This window comes from Bemisia tabaci, chromosome 1, assembly GCF_918797505.1.
Source record: "Bemisia tabaci chromosome 1, PGI_BMITA_v3".
Classification (NCBI taxonomy): Eukaryota; Metazoa; Arthropoda; class Insecta; order Hemiptera; family Aleyrodidae; genus Bemisia; species Bemisia tabaci.
In genome coordinates this window covers 50,435,667-50,453,541 of record NC_092793.1, presented here as the reverse complement: position 1 = coordinate 50,453,541, position 17,875 = coordinate 50,435,667, and the positions used below count along the sequence as shown (strand labels likewise).

Below are 17,875 nucleotides of genomic sequence, written 5' to 3'. Positions count from 1 at the left end.
AGCGTATAAAATTTCCGACCCCTCCCCTCATATTTTACCCCGAACTCGAGAAATGAAAGTCACACTCATAAGGAAATGAAGATCAAACGTTTTTGACACGGTATGAATTGCCAAGCAATTAATCAAAAATTGACAGTGGAGAGATTTATAGACGAATTGGTCGATTGCTTAATCGAAGGTGATAATGACGGATTGGCAATGCTCCTTCAACATTTGACGATCCGCTGCAATTATTTTCGATCCCACACTTTTTCCAAGGTGATCTTTTGACTACTGCACGCCGTGTCAATGTTAGTCAACTCTCTCCCTTTGATCCCAGCAAGCCTCTCCTTCCCCTCCTGTCCATACCCGCCTGGCATAGCAAAATGCCTCCACTCATTGCCAGAGTTCAAATGTAGCCTCGGGTACTCAGCGCGCAAGAACAAATTTAGCCTCTTTTTCATTTTACTTACTAACTGAAAAGCTTATCGAAGTTTACTTCGTTTTTCGTGTGGACCATCAATTAAATATGTTTGGTTGACACAATTTTACAGTTTTTCATAATCTGCATAAATTGCAAATTTGAAAGTTTTTAAAATTTTTAGTTATTGACGTCTTCCCTAAGGTCATATCAACGGTGACACTGCAAAAAAAAAAAAATGTATATAGATTGCGATGTTACAAATTCCCGCTCTTATTTTATTTTCGGACCAGCATCATGGCTTAATATTTTCACAAAATACTCTTCACGAAGAGAAGAAAAATCACCGAAGTTTTAAAAAATTACGTTGAGTAGTTTTTTGTGTAGGAAATAAAGTACGCTATCCGGAAGTCTGCAACGCCGCAAACCGAGATACACTTTCCTGGCGTTTCACTATCGATGTGAAATAACCATTTCTTTTTAAATCCGAATTTCTTTTAAAAATATAAAAAGAGTTTCATTCGTTGTAAGTGTAGGACACGGGTTTTGTTATGATTTGAACTGAGAGAGCATTCAAAAGAGCCCTTTATCCTCCTAGTCACTTGAAGGCCGCAAGTAACGATCTTAGCTTATCATACGATTTTGTTGTTTGTGGGAATATTCACCCGCGCTCAGCTGCTGTGAATTACTGCGTACTAACTATGACCTCTTAAAATAGTATACCTAGTTTAAAGGCTAAATAAGATAATTATTTGTCGCAGAACAAAGAAACTACATCAAGGGACGGAAAGAACTTTACGATGACACGATTTTGCATTGAATTGATTCATGATAAAAATAGCATTAGTGGCCAAAGCCTCATACGCCATGAAGTACATTTGACAAAATTTCGTATAAAGCGCTCTTAAACACTGATGACCTACGAGTCGCAAGAAGCTTAGATTGGTTCCAGTGGCGTGGCGTGCTTTGCGATATATCGATTGTTATGCCATTTAAACCTATGGAAAAGGATCGATAAACAGGGTGTTCGCAGCTTACCATACGTTTAAATGGCAAAACAATCGATACATCGCAATTCACGCCACGCCACTGAGGTTCAATAAATATCAGTCAAATTATTGGGGAGGGAACAATTTTAAAATACAATGATGGAAATTTTAAAGAGGAGATGTTTTAACACAATAAATTAATTCGTTACCCACCACGCAGATGTAAACTCATCATTACTTGAGAAAGCCTCAATTAAATTCCTGGTTTTCGGTTTTCGCTTAGTTTTATTATCGGTTTGAGAGTCAGATTTTTCCGCGATAATTTATGACTCCCCCATCAAATTCAACTCGGTCAACGTGGACGTAGCTTACCCCAGCACTCTGCGTTACGAAGTTCATCATTCAAAGCATTTGACGTCTTCAAATTGGAATAAAAGACATCTACGCAAACCTCTAGCGTGCCAAATGTGTACTTATTTCGAGACTCGACGAAAAAAATCTACTTCAAGGGCAAAGATCCTTTATTGTGCCAAATTTCATGTAAGATCTAAATTTCAAGCGCATATTCATTTAATTTCTCGAAAATTTCAGACTATTATTAGCACTTTTGGAGCTATGAATCCCCGTAAAATGAACCAGCTCTAATTTTCCGGATCAAAATTTGAGAGGAGCTGTTTTTGGAAGAATACTATATTAATTTGATGAGAAAGAAATGCCACGATATTCTTTTTGCACCTTACAGCTTCATTCTCCATACCCGTATAACTCAGCCTACAAAATCGTCTAGAAATCGTTGCCGACATTTTAGTGGCATTTGAACAATTACTATTAAGTCAAATATCTTAAAAAATGCTCGAGATTTCCAAGTCAATCCGTGTTCAATAAATTTGAAACACGTTGCATTGAACTTGTTATTTGAAAATAAGCTCCAAAGTAACTTTCCATCTGCAGTGCTTTATACGTCGTTAATTTTCAGCATTGCCAAAAATATAATGCTTTGATCTAGGTATTTTGAACTAAAATACATTTATTTGCCCGTTGAAACAACAAGAATAACAGCATAATTCTTTTCATTTATACCTCTGAGGAAGTAATAAGTAATCCTTCCCCCTAAATTCTAAGGATGAAATTTGGAAGGAAGAAAAAAAATGGCCATGTAAATCAAATTATAAAAGTCGGCTCTCAAGGCGAACTTTTTCCTTCTTTCATTCATGCAATTATATGAGGACAGCGCAGCTTAAATTTAGTTAGAAAATGTTCCTAATATAATCTCCACCTCCAACGCACTTTCAGTTCACCTGCATAGATTATTATTTTGGCATCGAAATGCTAATTAAAAACGTAATGAATTTGGAAACCAGTCAAATTCACAGCAATCTCTTTAGTACACCATTAATTTGAGTTCTAAGTGCTTGTACAGTTCGCCCCAAGTTCAGCTCTTACCCATGCACCTGAGTTGCATTTGGAGGATGAGAAGCAACCAGAATCTGGAGATTATTTATCTATCATTTTTCAGCAGTCACCATTTGAATTTTTCTGAAGAGTCCTATTGGATTTGAGCTAATATCACTTGATTTAAAGACTGCTCATAACATCAGAATTCACTGCCTATGTACGAGACAAGTAATTTAATATAAAATTAATGTACAATCTAGGTACATATATTTACTTGATTTTTAAAGCGCAGTGCCAACTTGTGCAGGTAAATTGAATTTTGTTAATCTGCATACTAAGCTTTTTCTGGGTCGATGACTCGGAAAACGCAGTACCGTAATAATCTAGAACCACCAATAAGTAAATCTTTTCTGTATAATTCAACTTCAAAAAAATTCCATCCACGCGAAACGTATAAATTTGATACATCTTTTAAATTAATTTTTACATCAATCAGCTGACATTTCGAGCTCTTAATAACCGTCCTTTGTCCAAAACTATAATAAATCCTCTTTTTTTCAAAATTTTCAACCCTCTGCTGAGGTTTATATTATAATTTTTGGTTTGAAGTAATCTTGAAATTCCAGTAAATTTTAGGGGATTGTTTAAATTGAGATGAGAGTAAAGGAAACACTCGAAAATCGGGTTCGAAGTCCAGGCTAGGTGACGGGATGACGTGGCGAGCACAGGTGGCACCCCTTGTGTGGCCAGTTGAATTAGCCGAACGGCCGAGCACGTCTTACTGACCCATTTGGCTCACCTCCACCATTTTGTCCGGTCTTTTCTTTGTCTTTTCAGAATTAAAATTGTACTAATGACTCAGTGAAATGTCGATTATAACTTTCTCGAATCAGTCTGTCGAAGGGAGCGACTCTTGAACGGCCACTTTTCCGCGCTTTTCTCCTCCGTCCCCGACTCGGTTGAGTTGGCGACACTGCTCCGTGGCTCACGTGTGCAGCCGTGATGGAGTATTTTTGTGAATAGTAAGTGTCAAGTGTCATTACTTAGTGTCAACAAACGCGATCAACATCGTCATCATCATCATGCGCGTCTGAATTCGAAATAACCCGTGATTGGTGCGGTGCGCTCCCCGCACCCACCCCCGCCAGTACGTCTAGACCCGGCAAAAAGTTCGTCCACACACCGCGTTTCCTTCTTCAGTGCTCCTCCTTTTAGTTTCAAAACACCCCACAATCCGCGATGCACAATTCGCGTATAGGGTGCGCACCATAAGTTACCACACGCTTCCACTCAATCACAGTGTTCTGGAAGCTTCATGACGCTTCGTTTCAGTATCGTGGCCTCGTGATCGGGTCTCAACATTTTTAAGTAGTTTTAATTCATATCCTAGAAGTTTAAACCGCACGAATTCATACTAGGATGATGTAATCGAAAGGGCAAATACTTACCGCTAATCAAGCACACAGGTATGGTAACGATAAAAGGGTCGCGATAGTTTTCAGCTATTTTTGTTACGGTTGGAGTAAAATGGTGTTTTGCTTTCTCCTAAGTTCGACTTTCAAAGCATACGTCCAAATTTTGCAGTTTGCCGTCCATTAAATTTGCCGAGCTCCCGTGGTGGTATACACTCCAGTTCCCGGAGTCAGGTGTTCGTTAATGAGTGAAATGGCAATGACTGAACTCGAAACAGGCAATGCTGACGGTGCGGGCGAGATACCGGTGGTAGAGGTCGCGAAAAAAATAGTTAAAAAAAAGAAAAAGATCGTGAAGAAGAAAAAGAAATCGCCCGAGAAGAAAGAGCCAGAGCCCGAACCGGAACCAGTAGAAGAATACATTCCATGCCATCCCGTTTACGACTGGAAACTGTTTCGACGATCCTGATCCTTCACTCTTTGAGCACTGGGAAAGCTCCGACAGCGAGGATGAAGATGAGTCGGACTCCGGTGACGGTGAGTCATTAATGACCCTCCAGTTCTGTTTGAAAATTAAGATTTGTTCGCCTGAGGGTTCGTTATTTTAATCTTATCGTTTTTTTATCGACCGATCTCTATCGATTAGGTTCTTCATAGATTAAAGAAACACTAAAAAATGGCCCAAACTGTAAGTAACAAGATGGTGAAATGGTCCTGAGTTCATGCCATTTCGCAGGGAAAACAAAGCCAAAAAGTTTGACTCCATTTGAAATGTTTGAACTTGTTTGCTTTGTTTTCCCCGTGAAATGGTGTGGATCAGCACCACTTCACTACCCTGTTCATAGATTATAGAAACTCGACAACGTAGAGTCCACGCCAAATAGGCTTGGTTTCCAAGTTTCCACACTGAGCTTTATTAGTATTCGATATCTTTACTCTATTGTGGAAAGTGATTAGCGCCTAGTTTGGTCTTGTTGATAAAAATCAATTTAATATGCCGACGAGAAGATTTCCCCCGGATTAAGAATAAAATGGCTTGAAATTTTTTCTCATACACAGAAAGATTAGTTCAATTATGCGCGGAGTGTGGACTCGAGCTTAAGGCTCGAAGGATCCAAAAAGAAAGCACTTCGGTTTTTGGTCAGCTATATCACCTTACAAGATATTCGCTGATTGAAGACTCATGAAGGAAAACAGTTTTTAACTGTAGGATGTTTATTTCAGGCCTCTTACCCCATTATAAAAAGCATAAAACAATTAGTCTGATGCGAGTAATGTAATGGTATCGTGAAGTTGGCTCATGATTTGTTCATTGAGTAATAGCATAGGACGTCGCGCCGCACTGTTAGAGTAGAACAGAGCTTTCTTCGATTTGGCTGTCAAATTCAAGGTCCAAGATTGACCTCTTTTAAGAGCCGTGCTCCGTTTTGTCGTGCGAAGCAATTTAGTCAAATCTATTTAGGGACAACAATTAACTGATTAAATATAATTTAATTAAGATATTCGTATATTTCAAGTCTTAAAAAACCCTAGGCACCAATGAGGCACGTTGCAGTTTTCCTGCCCTCAGTTGAACCATGAAAATCTCAAGGAAAAGGGCTAATAATTATTCCCAGGAACCTATCGATATGCTTACTTCCACATTTGGCAATGGCTCTCTGATATTTTGGGCGATTGGGTATTCTTTCAAAAACTGGTATTGAGAATGAGCCTTTTGCCAAATCAAGTTTAGGCTAGGCACAGCAGGCTCTTCTATCATATCAGATACGATAGGTCTTCTAACTGGGAAAAAGTTGCCTAAAAACTCGGTTTTTTAAAAAATATAGCGTCTAATTCGCTTTTTCAAACGGGTTTTCACCATTTTCATACGATCTCAGATACTGGCTTCAAGTTTGTGTGGAATTGTTCTTCAATTGTGTACTTTTAAACGAAGTATCACAAGAGGGTCTCTCTATTTGAAAAAAAAAGTTGGGATCGGCTGCCTCTATAGGGGGTGTCCCTGAAAATTTTAGAGGGACCGAAAAGTAGCTCTCTTTAATCTAGGAATGTCCATCAAGTTTTGAATCTTTACCTCATTTAGGTAAGAGGCTACCGGGGTCCGGGGGACTTTTATAACATCCTGTATGGTGTAGCAACTCTTATAAAATTTTGTGATTATACAATAACCAAACGTACAGGGTTATGTTTAGGCAGAACGCATCAGAGCCTTTTTTATTTCAATTTTTTCATGGAAAAAGAATGCAACTTTAGTTAACTTCATTCTAGCGCTAACCGAACCCCCTCTTTCCATCGCTCTCGGCGACCAATCATCTAGTCTGAGACTTCATCCAATCATAGGATTTGTCTGAAATGTCATCAAAAATTTACGCAAAATTAAGTCTAGTTCTTAAAATCAATATATCCCTGGTAAAAATTGGCTGTACACTGAAAAAAATGAGTTAGCGTCAGAGGACTAAAAATGGTTTCTATACACTAACTCAAATTGTGTGATTTGGACACACATGATTTTTGGTTTCTGTACACTAACCACTATTAGTGCTGGAAACTAATTCCGCTACTCTAATTCGCATTCGGTAGGGTTGGGTCAACCTAACCTCAAAACTGAGAGAGGAGAGAAACGGCTTAGCGAATGATAACTGGACAATACTTTCAGGAAAAGAAGATTTCTTAAAAGACGAGAGGTAAAAATAAACTGACCGGTTCCAAATGAACGGCAGAGGAAAGGAATATCCCATAGGTATGTGCAAGTAGACAGAATTATCCTTTAGAGAGAGACACCTTCACACATGAAACGGTAGCGAATGTTCACACTGAATAAACATATCTCGTCCGAACACTTGAGATATTCTTTTGAAATTACGGGAGAACACGAACTATAGAAGTAAGCAGTAAGTTCACAGATTTTCGTAAAATATAAACTGAACGCGGAACGCTTTAATCGCAATTTAATACAGAAGATTGACGACTCCAACGAATATCATGCTTGTTTACGTTTCGAATCGAACAGACGATTTCTAACCTTAACAGGTTTATTTATGTTGCTTTCGAACGTTTTCAAGAAAGAGAGGACACTATAAATCATACCGGGAGTATTTACATTGTCAAACGAGCCCGAAATTTCACATTTTAATTGATTTTCACGAGCTGACGCGATTGAGGTTGTTGTACCGACGCCACTTTTTCGAAACTAAATAAATGTAACGGACAATGTGGCAGTTAGCGTTGAGGGCGAATTAGTTTGACCCGAAAGTGAATTTGTCTTACCACAGCGCTAATTTTACAGCTAGTGCTGTTTTTCAATTCTGGTTCGCGCTCTAGTAAAGTCAAGTCAGCGTATGAAGCGAATTGATTGGTGCTTCAGTACAATAAATTAGTTCTGAAGCCTAATTTTGATTCTACTTGGCGAGAACTTATCAAATTAGTTCTCAACGCTAACTACTTTTTTTTCAGTGTAGAATCTGTGTTCCAAAATACCATAGACCTACAGCCGACTGTAAGATTTCCAATAGCTTCATAGCCGATAACACAATTTCTTATAGCCTTTTACAGCCGATGGTGATTAAGCAACAGCCTGACGATAAAGTGTATGCTAAACGTTACTAACTACGGATGCTAGGACTTAGTGAGTTTTTGGACTACCGCTCTCTTTTTGGGCCGTAGTATCTTGATTTATTTTGCGAGGAAAGCTCCGTATTTTTGAATGATGCCTGTCATTTCTAATATGTTGGAGCGCCTTCAATTTTGTACGATACTGTACAATACCTCTGGTGTGAAATAATTGCTTCAAGCGCCGTGGTATGCTGCGGCGCGGCTCGGCGCGGCGCGGCGGGCGGGCAGCCAGCGCGGAACGCGCATTGCGCCTACAAACCTGCAATGCGTGAAGTATCCCTGTTAGGTTTGTAGGCGCCAGTGCGTGCAGCTCCGCTTTGTGTTAGGCCCTACTATTTAATCTCGCGGAGTCAGCGTTGTTCAACTCATGACTTTGAAATGTTTGCACATTATGTATGGATTATTCTGATTTTAATTGATGAGAACCAATATGTAGGAAAGGAAAATATAATGTGCGTTTTGGAAATATTATGGTGATTCCGTACAAACTTATGGATTTACAAAGCACACGAATTTCTACACAATTTCTTATAGTCTTTTTAGCCGATGGCGAAAAAGCAATAGCCAGGCGATAAAGTGTAAAGCCCGGCGACAGGAACTGTAGCCCGGCTGTTTAATTTTTTATCGCTTCGTGTAGCCCGGCCGTATGATCATTTCCACTTTCTACAGCCAGCTATATGATTTTCTATCGCCTTCTTCAGTGTCAGTCGGCTATAAGAACTCGTATGGTATTTTGAAACGCAGCTCCTATCGCCAATTTTTACCAGGGTATCTCTCAAAGTTTCATATATATTTTTATCGCTTTTTCCTTTGAATTTGCAGAAATTTTTCCTTTTACCAACCTTTATATGTTGTTTTTCCCTTTTCTTTTTCACTTTTCCTGACTTTCAATCTGTAATTACTTGTAGTTTTTTCCACGAAAACAGAATTAAGCCCATAGAAGCAAAAGAGGTTGTTAAATTTTAATTAAGAGTGAAACAATTTAAGAATAATTCATAGAAAATAGTTCAATGAGAGGCAAACAATTTCTGCTTACTTATCAAAGTAATAAAATGTATCATCCGTTGGAATTGCATTTCTTATAAGCTCATTTTTAGGGCATCGGAGTACAGTTTTTACAGGAGAGATGGAGAGAGGGAAATATTTCCTGAATACGGCATGCAAGAAAAGATGGTGATATTTTCATAAAAATATGATAATAAAATGGGGGACTTTGAAACACCACGAGCAAGGAGAAGTGTGTCTAGGTTTCTACATAGACATACCCATGTGATATATTCGCACAGTTAACAGAAGACTTCCGATTTTACCCATGAACCTAGGTCAATTCCCCAAGGAGTGTGTCTTTGGTGTCATGGATAAGGCATTTTTTTAAATGAATCCGTTGGCTCTTATGTCATGATTTTAAAGGACTATACTAAAAAAGAGTGCAAAGAACAGAGATGTAGTCAATTTTTGAACCGAAATGTAATTATCAGTTGTGTACAGCGTAAAAATGAGTTAAAAATAAGTTTTTCAGAAGTGAGGAAAGACCAATACAAATTGATAAATGCATTTTGAAGGCGTCCGACGCAGCGTCCAAGCTGCCCCTGGATTTGAGCCAATCGAATAAAACATCTGATTTAATAAATCGAGTTCACGGCGCGGTCTTTAATATATTAGCGGATATAGCATGAAAAAATTCGTTGATCTTATGACGGGAGAGCTTGACTACATTTTGAGATGAGCCCTGCCGCCTATACGATTCCATGCTTTTCAGGGCTCTTGTGGAAATGGAAATATGAGCCCCTCCGTTAGACGAGCGACGAATTGTGAGGACGCTATACTCTCCATTCTAATATTACGCGAGGTCTTGAGAGTCCGAGCACATTGAGTTTTTTAGTGACTCTTACGCCTGTTTGTAAAGGTAGCGCGGTTAAAGGTGTGCGATTAACTAGCCGGAAAAAATGAGCATGAGCCAGGGGGAAAAATAAAAAAACTGACGAGTGAAACTAGTCAGCCACGCTCATACTTAAAATTACTTTAAATACACTTTGAAAGAAAGGTATTCTTTAGGAAGACGCCTCCAAAGAGTAACCCGTTGGCAATATTAATTCGACGAATTCTGAAAAATTGGGAACTTCCACACTCAGTTCTTTCGTTTTTCGAAAATATATCTCGGGTATTACTTAACTGAGTGTTAAATGAAAAAACAGCCATGAATAACTAATAACACATTTCGTCTTATTTTTAAATACCCAAAATAAAAATCTAGCTTGGAACATCTGCTTCTCTTTTATCTGCATTCGTTGTCAGTTCTAACGATTTGTGTAACCAATCCATATAATTCTCACAAATTACAAACAACTTTTCAAAAAAGGCATGAGATCAAAAAGGAAATGAAAAATTTATCGCTTAACTTAACTAGGCGTGGCTAACTGTCTTTTCTGTTCAATATTTTAAAGGCATGAGCTGTGGCCAAAAACGGCCATTTACTAAAACAGTCCTTGCAAATTATCTTGTATCATTCTAATTGTCTCCCTTATTTCCTCTTTTTAGGATTGGAGGAGAGTAACATACGGATTTTTCTGTATATTTCACAGAACTAGGATAGAACAGCAAAATGCAGAATCATTGGGTGTAACTCTGTGGCTTTTACTGATGAAAAAAATTGTAATTTGATAACAAATTTGACAACGGCAGATAACAAGCAGCTCATGTTTTCTGAAAATGATCCAAGTCGTAGACAGGGTAAATTAATCAATCATCAGTGCGATAAAGCATCGTTCTAAACAAAATTAGAGGAAATGTTGAAATTTTTTCAACTGACTTGAATAGAAGTGCAAACGTTAGTTCCTGGAGTGCCCTTTATTGAAGAATAATGGGCCCATAAATTGCGTGTACCAATTTTCAGAAATGCTGGGGAATGATTCTGAATATTTGAAGAGTAAAAATTGAAAACCTAAGAAGTTGTTAGTGGTGTTGCGAAGATGGTGCATACAGGGCCGGATTTTATTCGACGAAGGTTCGATGTATCGTTTGGTTCAAAACAATAGAACATAACCTCAAACAAAAATATTAAGGTTTAATTAGGAAAAGTTGAAAATGATAAAATTCCTAACAATTTCACTTTTCATTGCCCTTTAGTACTCAAGAGAATGAAAATTTGATCACATAAGACCCTTTAACTTAGATTTCTAAATTGACTTTTGAGGCTGTGTTTACATGTTGAACCAATCGAAATCAATATCATCTCACCTGTGTGATCTGTCGAATACGATCATAAAAACCATCAAGTGCCGGTGGGGGAGGGGTGTATGAGACGCGTTTACTCGTGTTGGGCACATTTTTTGTGAAAGCCATGTCAACACTAACAAAAGTTCAGTTCCGTAAACCCATCCCTGTTTGGACAAGGCCTTCCATTTATAAAAAACGAACGAAAAAATTATGACAGAACAAACATAAATGTGGTTAAATATTTTAACTTCCGCCGCCGCTGCGCCGACCGCACTGTGTTGGCGCAATGCGTGAAGTATTCATGCAGTCTTGTAGGCGCTATGCGTCTCAAGCCGACTGCTGCTGACCGCAGTGTGTTTGTCGCAATGCGTGAAGTATTCATGCAGTCTTGTAGGCGCTATGCGTCTCATGCCGACCGCCGCCGCACCGCTCCGTTCCAGGTTAAATTGCGTGTTTGGTTTCTCTCTTAACTCAACTAATTAAAGGTGTCTCACCGGTGACACCAAAAGACGACAAAATTAGAAATTACTATACTTTCACTCTCAGGTAATGAGAGATTTTGTCGCCTTTTCTCGTTTGTAATTTATTTTCTGAATCCGATTTTTTGCTCTCTTTTTTGATACCTACATTCAAAAAGATTGCAAAATTTGCCGCCCCTTACATTTTGCCGCCATGGGCCGCAGCCTATGTGGCCACCCCCTTAATCCGGCCCTGTGCATAATGTTTCTCAATATAGTTAAACCTAAATGCCGTCGCCCCATGGACTTTTCAATTGTGGAATTTTATCCAAGGGTTGGACTTGTTTTCAAGAAAGAACCCGTTATTCTCAAATTACCGGATTCTCATCAAATGAGAGAGACAGTTACATGATCTTAGCAGCACTTGATGACGCTCACCAGGTTATGAGTTTCCACTGACTGAGTTTAAAGACGAAATCAGTATCAGCTCTGCGTCTTTTAAAGGGTTTTTTTTTTTAATGTTGCAGAATGCGTCAGAGTAAATACATTGTCACAAAACGGTTCTAGGGAAGTTTTCCTATTTGTTTAGCTCCGCAGAATGCAAGTCATGCTGTTTTTCGTAGTTAATGACCCTATGTCACCGCCGAAGCAGTCGAAAATTCATCCATTAATGGACGTGTGAAAAACGAATTTGCGCACTAAAGCAGGGAGCGGGCATTTCTGTAAGCCAGCATGTAAACAAACTGACAATTTAAAGCCTGAGCAGTACCAGCGCTAGCTGAAAAAGAAGAAGAATTCGCATAGGAAGTGACGACCGAAGCTAAAGCCTCGGAGACAGATGAACGATATTTCTTACAGTACTCGATTTTGCACTCACACTTTTACACATGTAACTGCGTCGCGCGGAAGGTCATTGCTAGCAGCAGGTGTTAACGACGCCAGACGGGCTCCCAACATTGTTTTTGTTATCATTTTCGCGATGGACGGTGGGAGATTTGGACAAGATATTATGTTTGGCTCATTAGCCGCCTTTCTTCATGACATCATTGACCTATAAATAGTGCTTTCAAGTTGAATCTCTCTGCTCTTCTGCCCGACCCCTCGCCTCCTCACCCCGTTGCAGTCCCTTCCTAGTTTCCACGTTTAGCATAAAGCAGTGGAGAAGCAGCAGAAACTGCCCCGCAGCCCCGTCCCCCCCCCTCCCCCGACGGCGCGGCGGCCGCATCCAACATCGCCGGATCGGACGAGACGCCTCATCAGTGTTGGACCGCGAGTCGCAGAGTTCGGCTTCCTCGACCGGACCCGGAGCGCCATCCCTTTCCTCCACCGAGGAGCTAGAGTGACCCCGTCGGCTTTCGTACTCGATCACGCTCCCACTGGATTAGTGTTGTGATAGTGACAGTGAAAGAGTGCCGCATCGGATTCGTGTCGCAAGTTCCTGGCAGTTGCAACACTATGGGATAACCGAGAGCTGGATGCCTTGAGCCGCCGCAGCAGCAGAGATTCCAAGCCAGGGTTCCTCGTCGGTTGCGACAATGCCTTATTTCTCTGACTACTCGGTCCACAGCTACTCGCCGCCCTTCTCCCCGCCGCCGTACTCGCCGACCTTCGGCCGGAACTTCGGGTACTCGTCCGGATACTCGCCAACGAATGCGCTATCGTCGTCGAGTAGCAGTTCGGGAGGCCGGAGTTTGGGAAGACCGTACTTCCCGTTGTTGTCGTCCATATCCGAGACCGTTTCGCCGGTGTACCGCGAGCTCTCGCGCGTGCTCCCCAAGCCCCATTTCCAGTTGCAGCGACCTCACTTCCGGGATACCGAGAGTATCAATGTCTCTCCTTCCCGGACGCGCCCTGCCAAGGCCGGGAGTCCCGTCTTCGGCAAGATCCACCGCGGCCGCACCGTCGTCCGCATCCAGACGCTTCGCAAGAAAGACAGCCCGAAATCCCGACGGAAAACGCCCGGGGAGCGGCTCGTCGAGAAGTTCTTGATCAGGAACAAGGCCGACGAGAAAGAGACGACGACCGCCGCGGATAAAGAAGCGAAACGAGGGAGCGGCTCGATCAAACGATACTTCTCGACCAAGAGACCCAGCATCCCTTCCGAGGTGGAGCCGATCCCGGAGCAAGTCGTTTTCCGGAAGCCCTCCGTCAGCGAGGATATCTTGCGCGAGGAGGAGGCCTGGTTCGACAACCTCATCTTGGAGGAGATGAAGAGCAACGAGTATCCCAAGTGTCGGCGGAGCAGCAGCGGAGATGTCCAGGTGGAGAAACCCGAGGAGAATTTGATCCGTTCGGCGACGGCCAGGCGCAGATCCGAGCCGAAATTATTCCTCTCCAGGAAGAAGTTTTATATCCGGCTCCCGGCTTCGGGCGACGGCCCGGCGGAGGATCTGTCCTTGGAGCACCTCAAAGAGAGCAAGAAGAGGTTCGCTACTCGGAGCAAGCCCAAGGAAATAGCACTGCCGACGGTGCTCGAGCAAAGCGTTGAGCTCAGTCCCAAACAGTCGAGTCTTGATAGCGAGCCGACACCGCCTATCAACGAGGGGAAAAAACCTAAATTGGCATTTTCAGTCGAAATAGAGGAGTCCTTGAAGTCGCCTGCGAGAAAGGCACCGAAATTGATTGATTATCAAGTGACGGTGACTACCAATGATGACTACGAGTCGGCAAGCAAACTAAGTGATAACTCAGCACAAAATAAGACTGAAAACGTGTTTTCTGATAAAGATAGCAATGCCAGTGGAAACATTGATCTCAGCACTAATAAAAAGCCTGTGAAACGGAAGAAAAAAGACTTATCGAATAAAAATGCACAGTTGAAGCCGCTTATCATTAATGGCGGGAATAGTTGTCTGTCTCCAATATTTCAAGCAGATACGATTGCCCCTGGAGAGGATTCGAAGGCGAAAGTAGAAGCTTCCTTCGAGGTCAGGAATTTTGACTCGGACAAGAATAATGCTCAGTTACAAGACGTCAGTCTCAAATCAAATGATAAGAATAGTAAGGCTAAAAAAATATTCAACAAAGTAGTTGAAACCTTAGGATCTACAGTTTCTCCTCAAGGAGTATCAGGAAAACCTGCATTGAAAGTAGGTAAAACGGAGAACACCGCCACAAATAAAAAGTGCAAACAAGAAACAGATCCGTTCAATCCCCGTACAACCTCTCAATCTGCGGTTGATATTTCAATCACTAAAGATAAGCCTCTTGAAAAATCATCGGAGGTGCAGAGGAAAGAGAAGGTAATGACAGAAAATTTAGCTGCGCCATGCGTCGAAAACGTAAATTTGCATAAAACCATGACTAATAGAACGTCTGAGCAGTCTAAACCTGTGCAAAACCAAACAAATGATAAAGCCTGGAAATTCAAAGCATTGGACATTAAAAAGCAAACACCCGAGATCTCAAGGATAGGAAATGATGGAGGGACCATTCAAACAAATTATATTGATTCTAAAATACATCTAAAGCCAGAAAAACAAAATATTGACTTCAAAGAATCGGAACAAAAGTTAGAGAAACTGGAAGATTCTGAAAACTCCCCAACTCCACAAACAAAATCTTTAGATGGTTTAAAAAATTCACAGTGCTTGAAAAAAATCGAATTGCCTGATAATAAAAAGGTAAAAGTCGATGTAGTGAAAAACAATGAAGGCACTAAAGTAAAAGGTGTGCAGATTACCCAGAAAGACACTGTGATATGCGAAACTTCAAAACATGAAAGTATGCCCGTGGAGGCTGTTACCGTTAAAGTATCTGAAGAAATCAAACCATGTAAAACCCAACCAAAAAAGATTAACCCTTCGAATGAAATTTCGACCAATGAAAAGGATGATAGAAAAAAAGCGAACGATAAACATCCGTATGTTAGCAATCAAACGGTTTGTAAAAATCAATTAAGCTCGCGAGAAGAAAAAGTGGAAAATAATTGTCCCGCCGAAATTAGCGTTTCGAAGATAAAAGAACCTGACAAGAAAAACCATGGGCTTGCCAAGAAAATTTCTGCAGTTAAAAATAATGACAAGACGACTTTAAAAAACGAAACGTCCGTGGATGAGACTAAAATAACCAACGACTCAAAAAGCGATACACCTGTGATACAAACAAGTGAGTTACTTGATAGCTCAGCTTCAATAAAACCAGAAGCGAAGGCCAAGCTTAGAGCAGAGAAATCGTCTGCTTTAATAAACGTCCCACCAATCATCTCTGAAAAAACGAATAAAAAGTCCCCTGCAAGAGCTAAAAAGGCAAAAAATGTTGAGCAGCCATCTCGAGTCGTTGAAGTGGTGGAAAAATCCTCGAAAAGTACTTGTGCACCTGTGATACAAACTAGTGAACCACTTGATAGCTCATGTATGATAAAGCCAAAACCAGGAGACACGCAAGGAGTAGAAAAGTCAGCTGATGTGATAAACATTTCGCCGATCATCACCAGAAAAACCAATAAGAAGTCGCCTGCAAAGTATGAAAAGGCAAACAATGTAGTAGAAGTCTCATCCCAAAACGAAAGAGAGGTAAAAGAGGTCTCGAAAAATAATGATGAAGTAGTGCAAGTGAAGGAATCTAAAAAAGAAGTGAAAGGTGGAGAAATTTGCTCGGAAAGTGGCGTTACGAAAGGCGCCGAATCACGATGTGTAGAGCCGACTTCAGAAAGTTCTGACGATAAGAGTCGCGCTGAAACGGGAAGTGACAGTGACAAGAATTCTTCGTCGCCGCAAGAAGAGGAAGTCAAAGAGGATGGAGAATGTTCAGGTGACGAAAGCGATGACGAGTCCAGTTCCTGCTCTTCGGAGTCCTCCAATGATCAAGGTGAAGTGAAACAGCGCACCGGTAATCGAAAGAGTACATCATCTGAAGACTCAGGGTTTGAATCCCATCCACCAAGTAGCCCAGCGGGAACATTCCTAGGCCAGGGTACCAATATAGGTCATTTACACTATTTTCTCCCCTAGGATACAGAACTAACCAGATCCGTTAGTTCACGAGTCGAATTTCGTCGAGTAAAAATCGTAAATTGCAGTTGATTTGTGTCGAATTTCAAACGCACCATCTACCAATAATACTGCCAAAGTTTTCACTGCACAATCTGCATAGGTTGCTAGGTAACTGCAAGCGTGTAGCTTGCAGTATAAATAAAATAAATATAATTTATCCGTCCATGGGGAGTGAAGTTTTTTACTATCGCCACTATATTTATTACTTTTTTAACCGAATGATCCGGCACCATGAGTACCTATCAAATTTTACTGAAGATGAGCTCTTTGAGACGCTCCCTTCAAAAATCTCTGAACTTAAAATCTCCTCAAAATTACTTCTAGCATTAAACTTTCAGTTTACATAATTAGTTGAATCCGAAGGTATGAGTTTCAAGTTAAAAAACAATTTGAAAAGTTTCCTATAAAGTTCGACCTGTAGTCTGAAACAGGTTTTGCTCATTTCCAAACGTTTCATGTGGATATCACTCTTATTCGGATGAAATGCTAGTACAGACTGCGATAAAATTGGAGATATCTCAATTTACAGGCACTTCAAAAGTTTGAAGTAATGACAGAAGCGTGGTCAGGTATTTATGAGATGAAGAAAGAGGGGTCATTCATCTGTCAAGAATTCTGGGATAAAAGGAAGAAGTGCTTTGTCTCGGAGATGATTTTTATGAAACGAGACGAGGTTTACAGAGAGCTTAACTGGGTGGAATTCTAATCTTGTAATTTCATACTTAAATCCTTACTCTAAGCAGCTATTTGTCAACGTTATAGACGTAGAGATGCAAATATCTTTATATATATTCGCTTTTTCCTAGCGCAAAGCCATCTAAACACATCGAAAGTGACGAATTATACGAGTATAGTTTTGTTGACCGATGATAACCAATGATATTTTGTCGTGGAAACGATTAGAAAAGAAAGGGATGGGAAATATATCTATATACATATGCGTCCAGAAGCGAACATGATAATTTCCATAAAAATACAGAGTAATTTAACTGTAAGCGTAGTTTCGAGAAACCATTAGTCGTTCAAAATCTACCGGATCTGATCAGTTCAGTATCGTTTGTTTTTACACTACCATTGCATTTTAACCCTCCATTGCGTTCTCGTTATTTTCATCCATCGCCCCTAATCTTGAAAATTTACAATAAATGATGGATTCAATTTTAGAGGTGTAGTGCTCTCGAAGTGTCATGGTCAAATACCATATGAGATTTTTTAGAGAGGATGAAGCATGTTACAGGAGACTTGAAAGATACAAGGCACCAAAAGATTCATAGTGAAATATTTTTGATTTGAAACAAACTCCGTTAGTGAGATAAATAAGAAAAATATAAATAATTAGCATTTGGCACGCGTTTAGCAGAAAGGAACCAAGCGACATCAGATATTGCCAAATTTATCTGAT

At 40.4% G+C, this 17,875-nt stretch overlaps 1 protein-coding gene across 6 annotated transcripts in view; it reads left to right on the top strand.

Moving 5' to 3' along the window:
* Window positions 1–12,495: 12,495 nt before the first annotated feature.
* The window catches only part of LOC109035592 (uncharacterized), a 33,521-nt gene continuing 28,141 nt past the window's right edge, over window positions 12,496–17,875 (top strand). The window contains exon 1 of one of the 6 annotated variants that reach the window (XM_019049286.2): window positions 12,496–16,393. In XM_019049286.2, the coding sequence (XP_018904831.2) occupies window positions 13,015–16,393 (3,379 nt within the window). In that variant the 5' untranslated portion in view covers window positions 12,496–13,014. Of the gene's footprint in view, window positions 16,406–17,875 lie in introns of all 6 variants that reach the window. The other 5 variants (XM_019049284.2, XM_019049288.2, XM_019049287.2 and 2 more) reach the window with 5 other exon arrangements.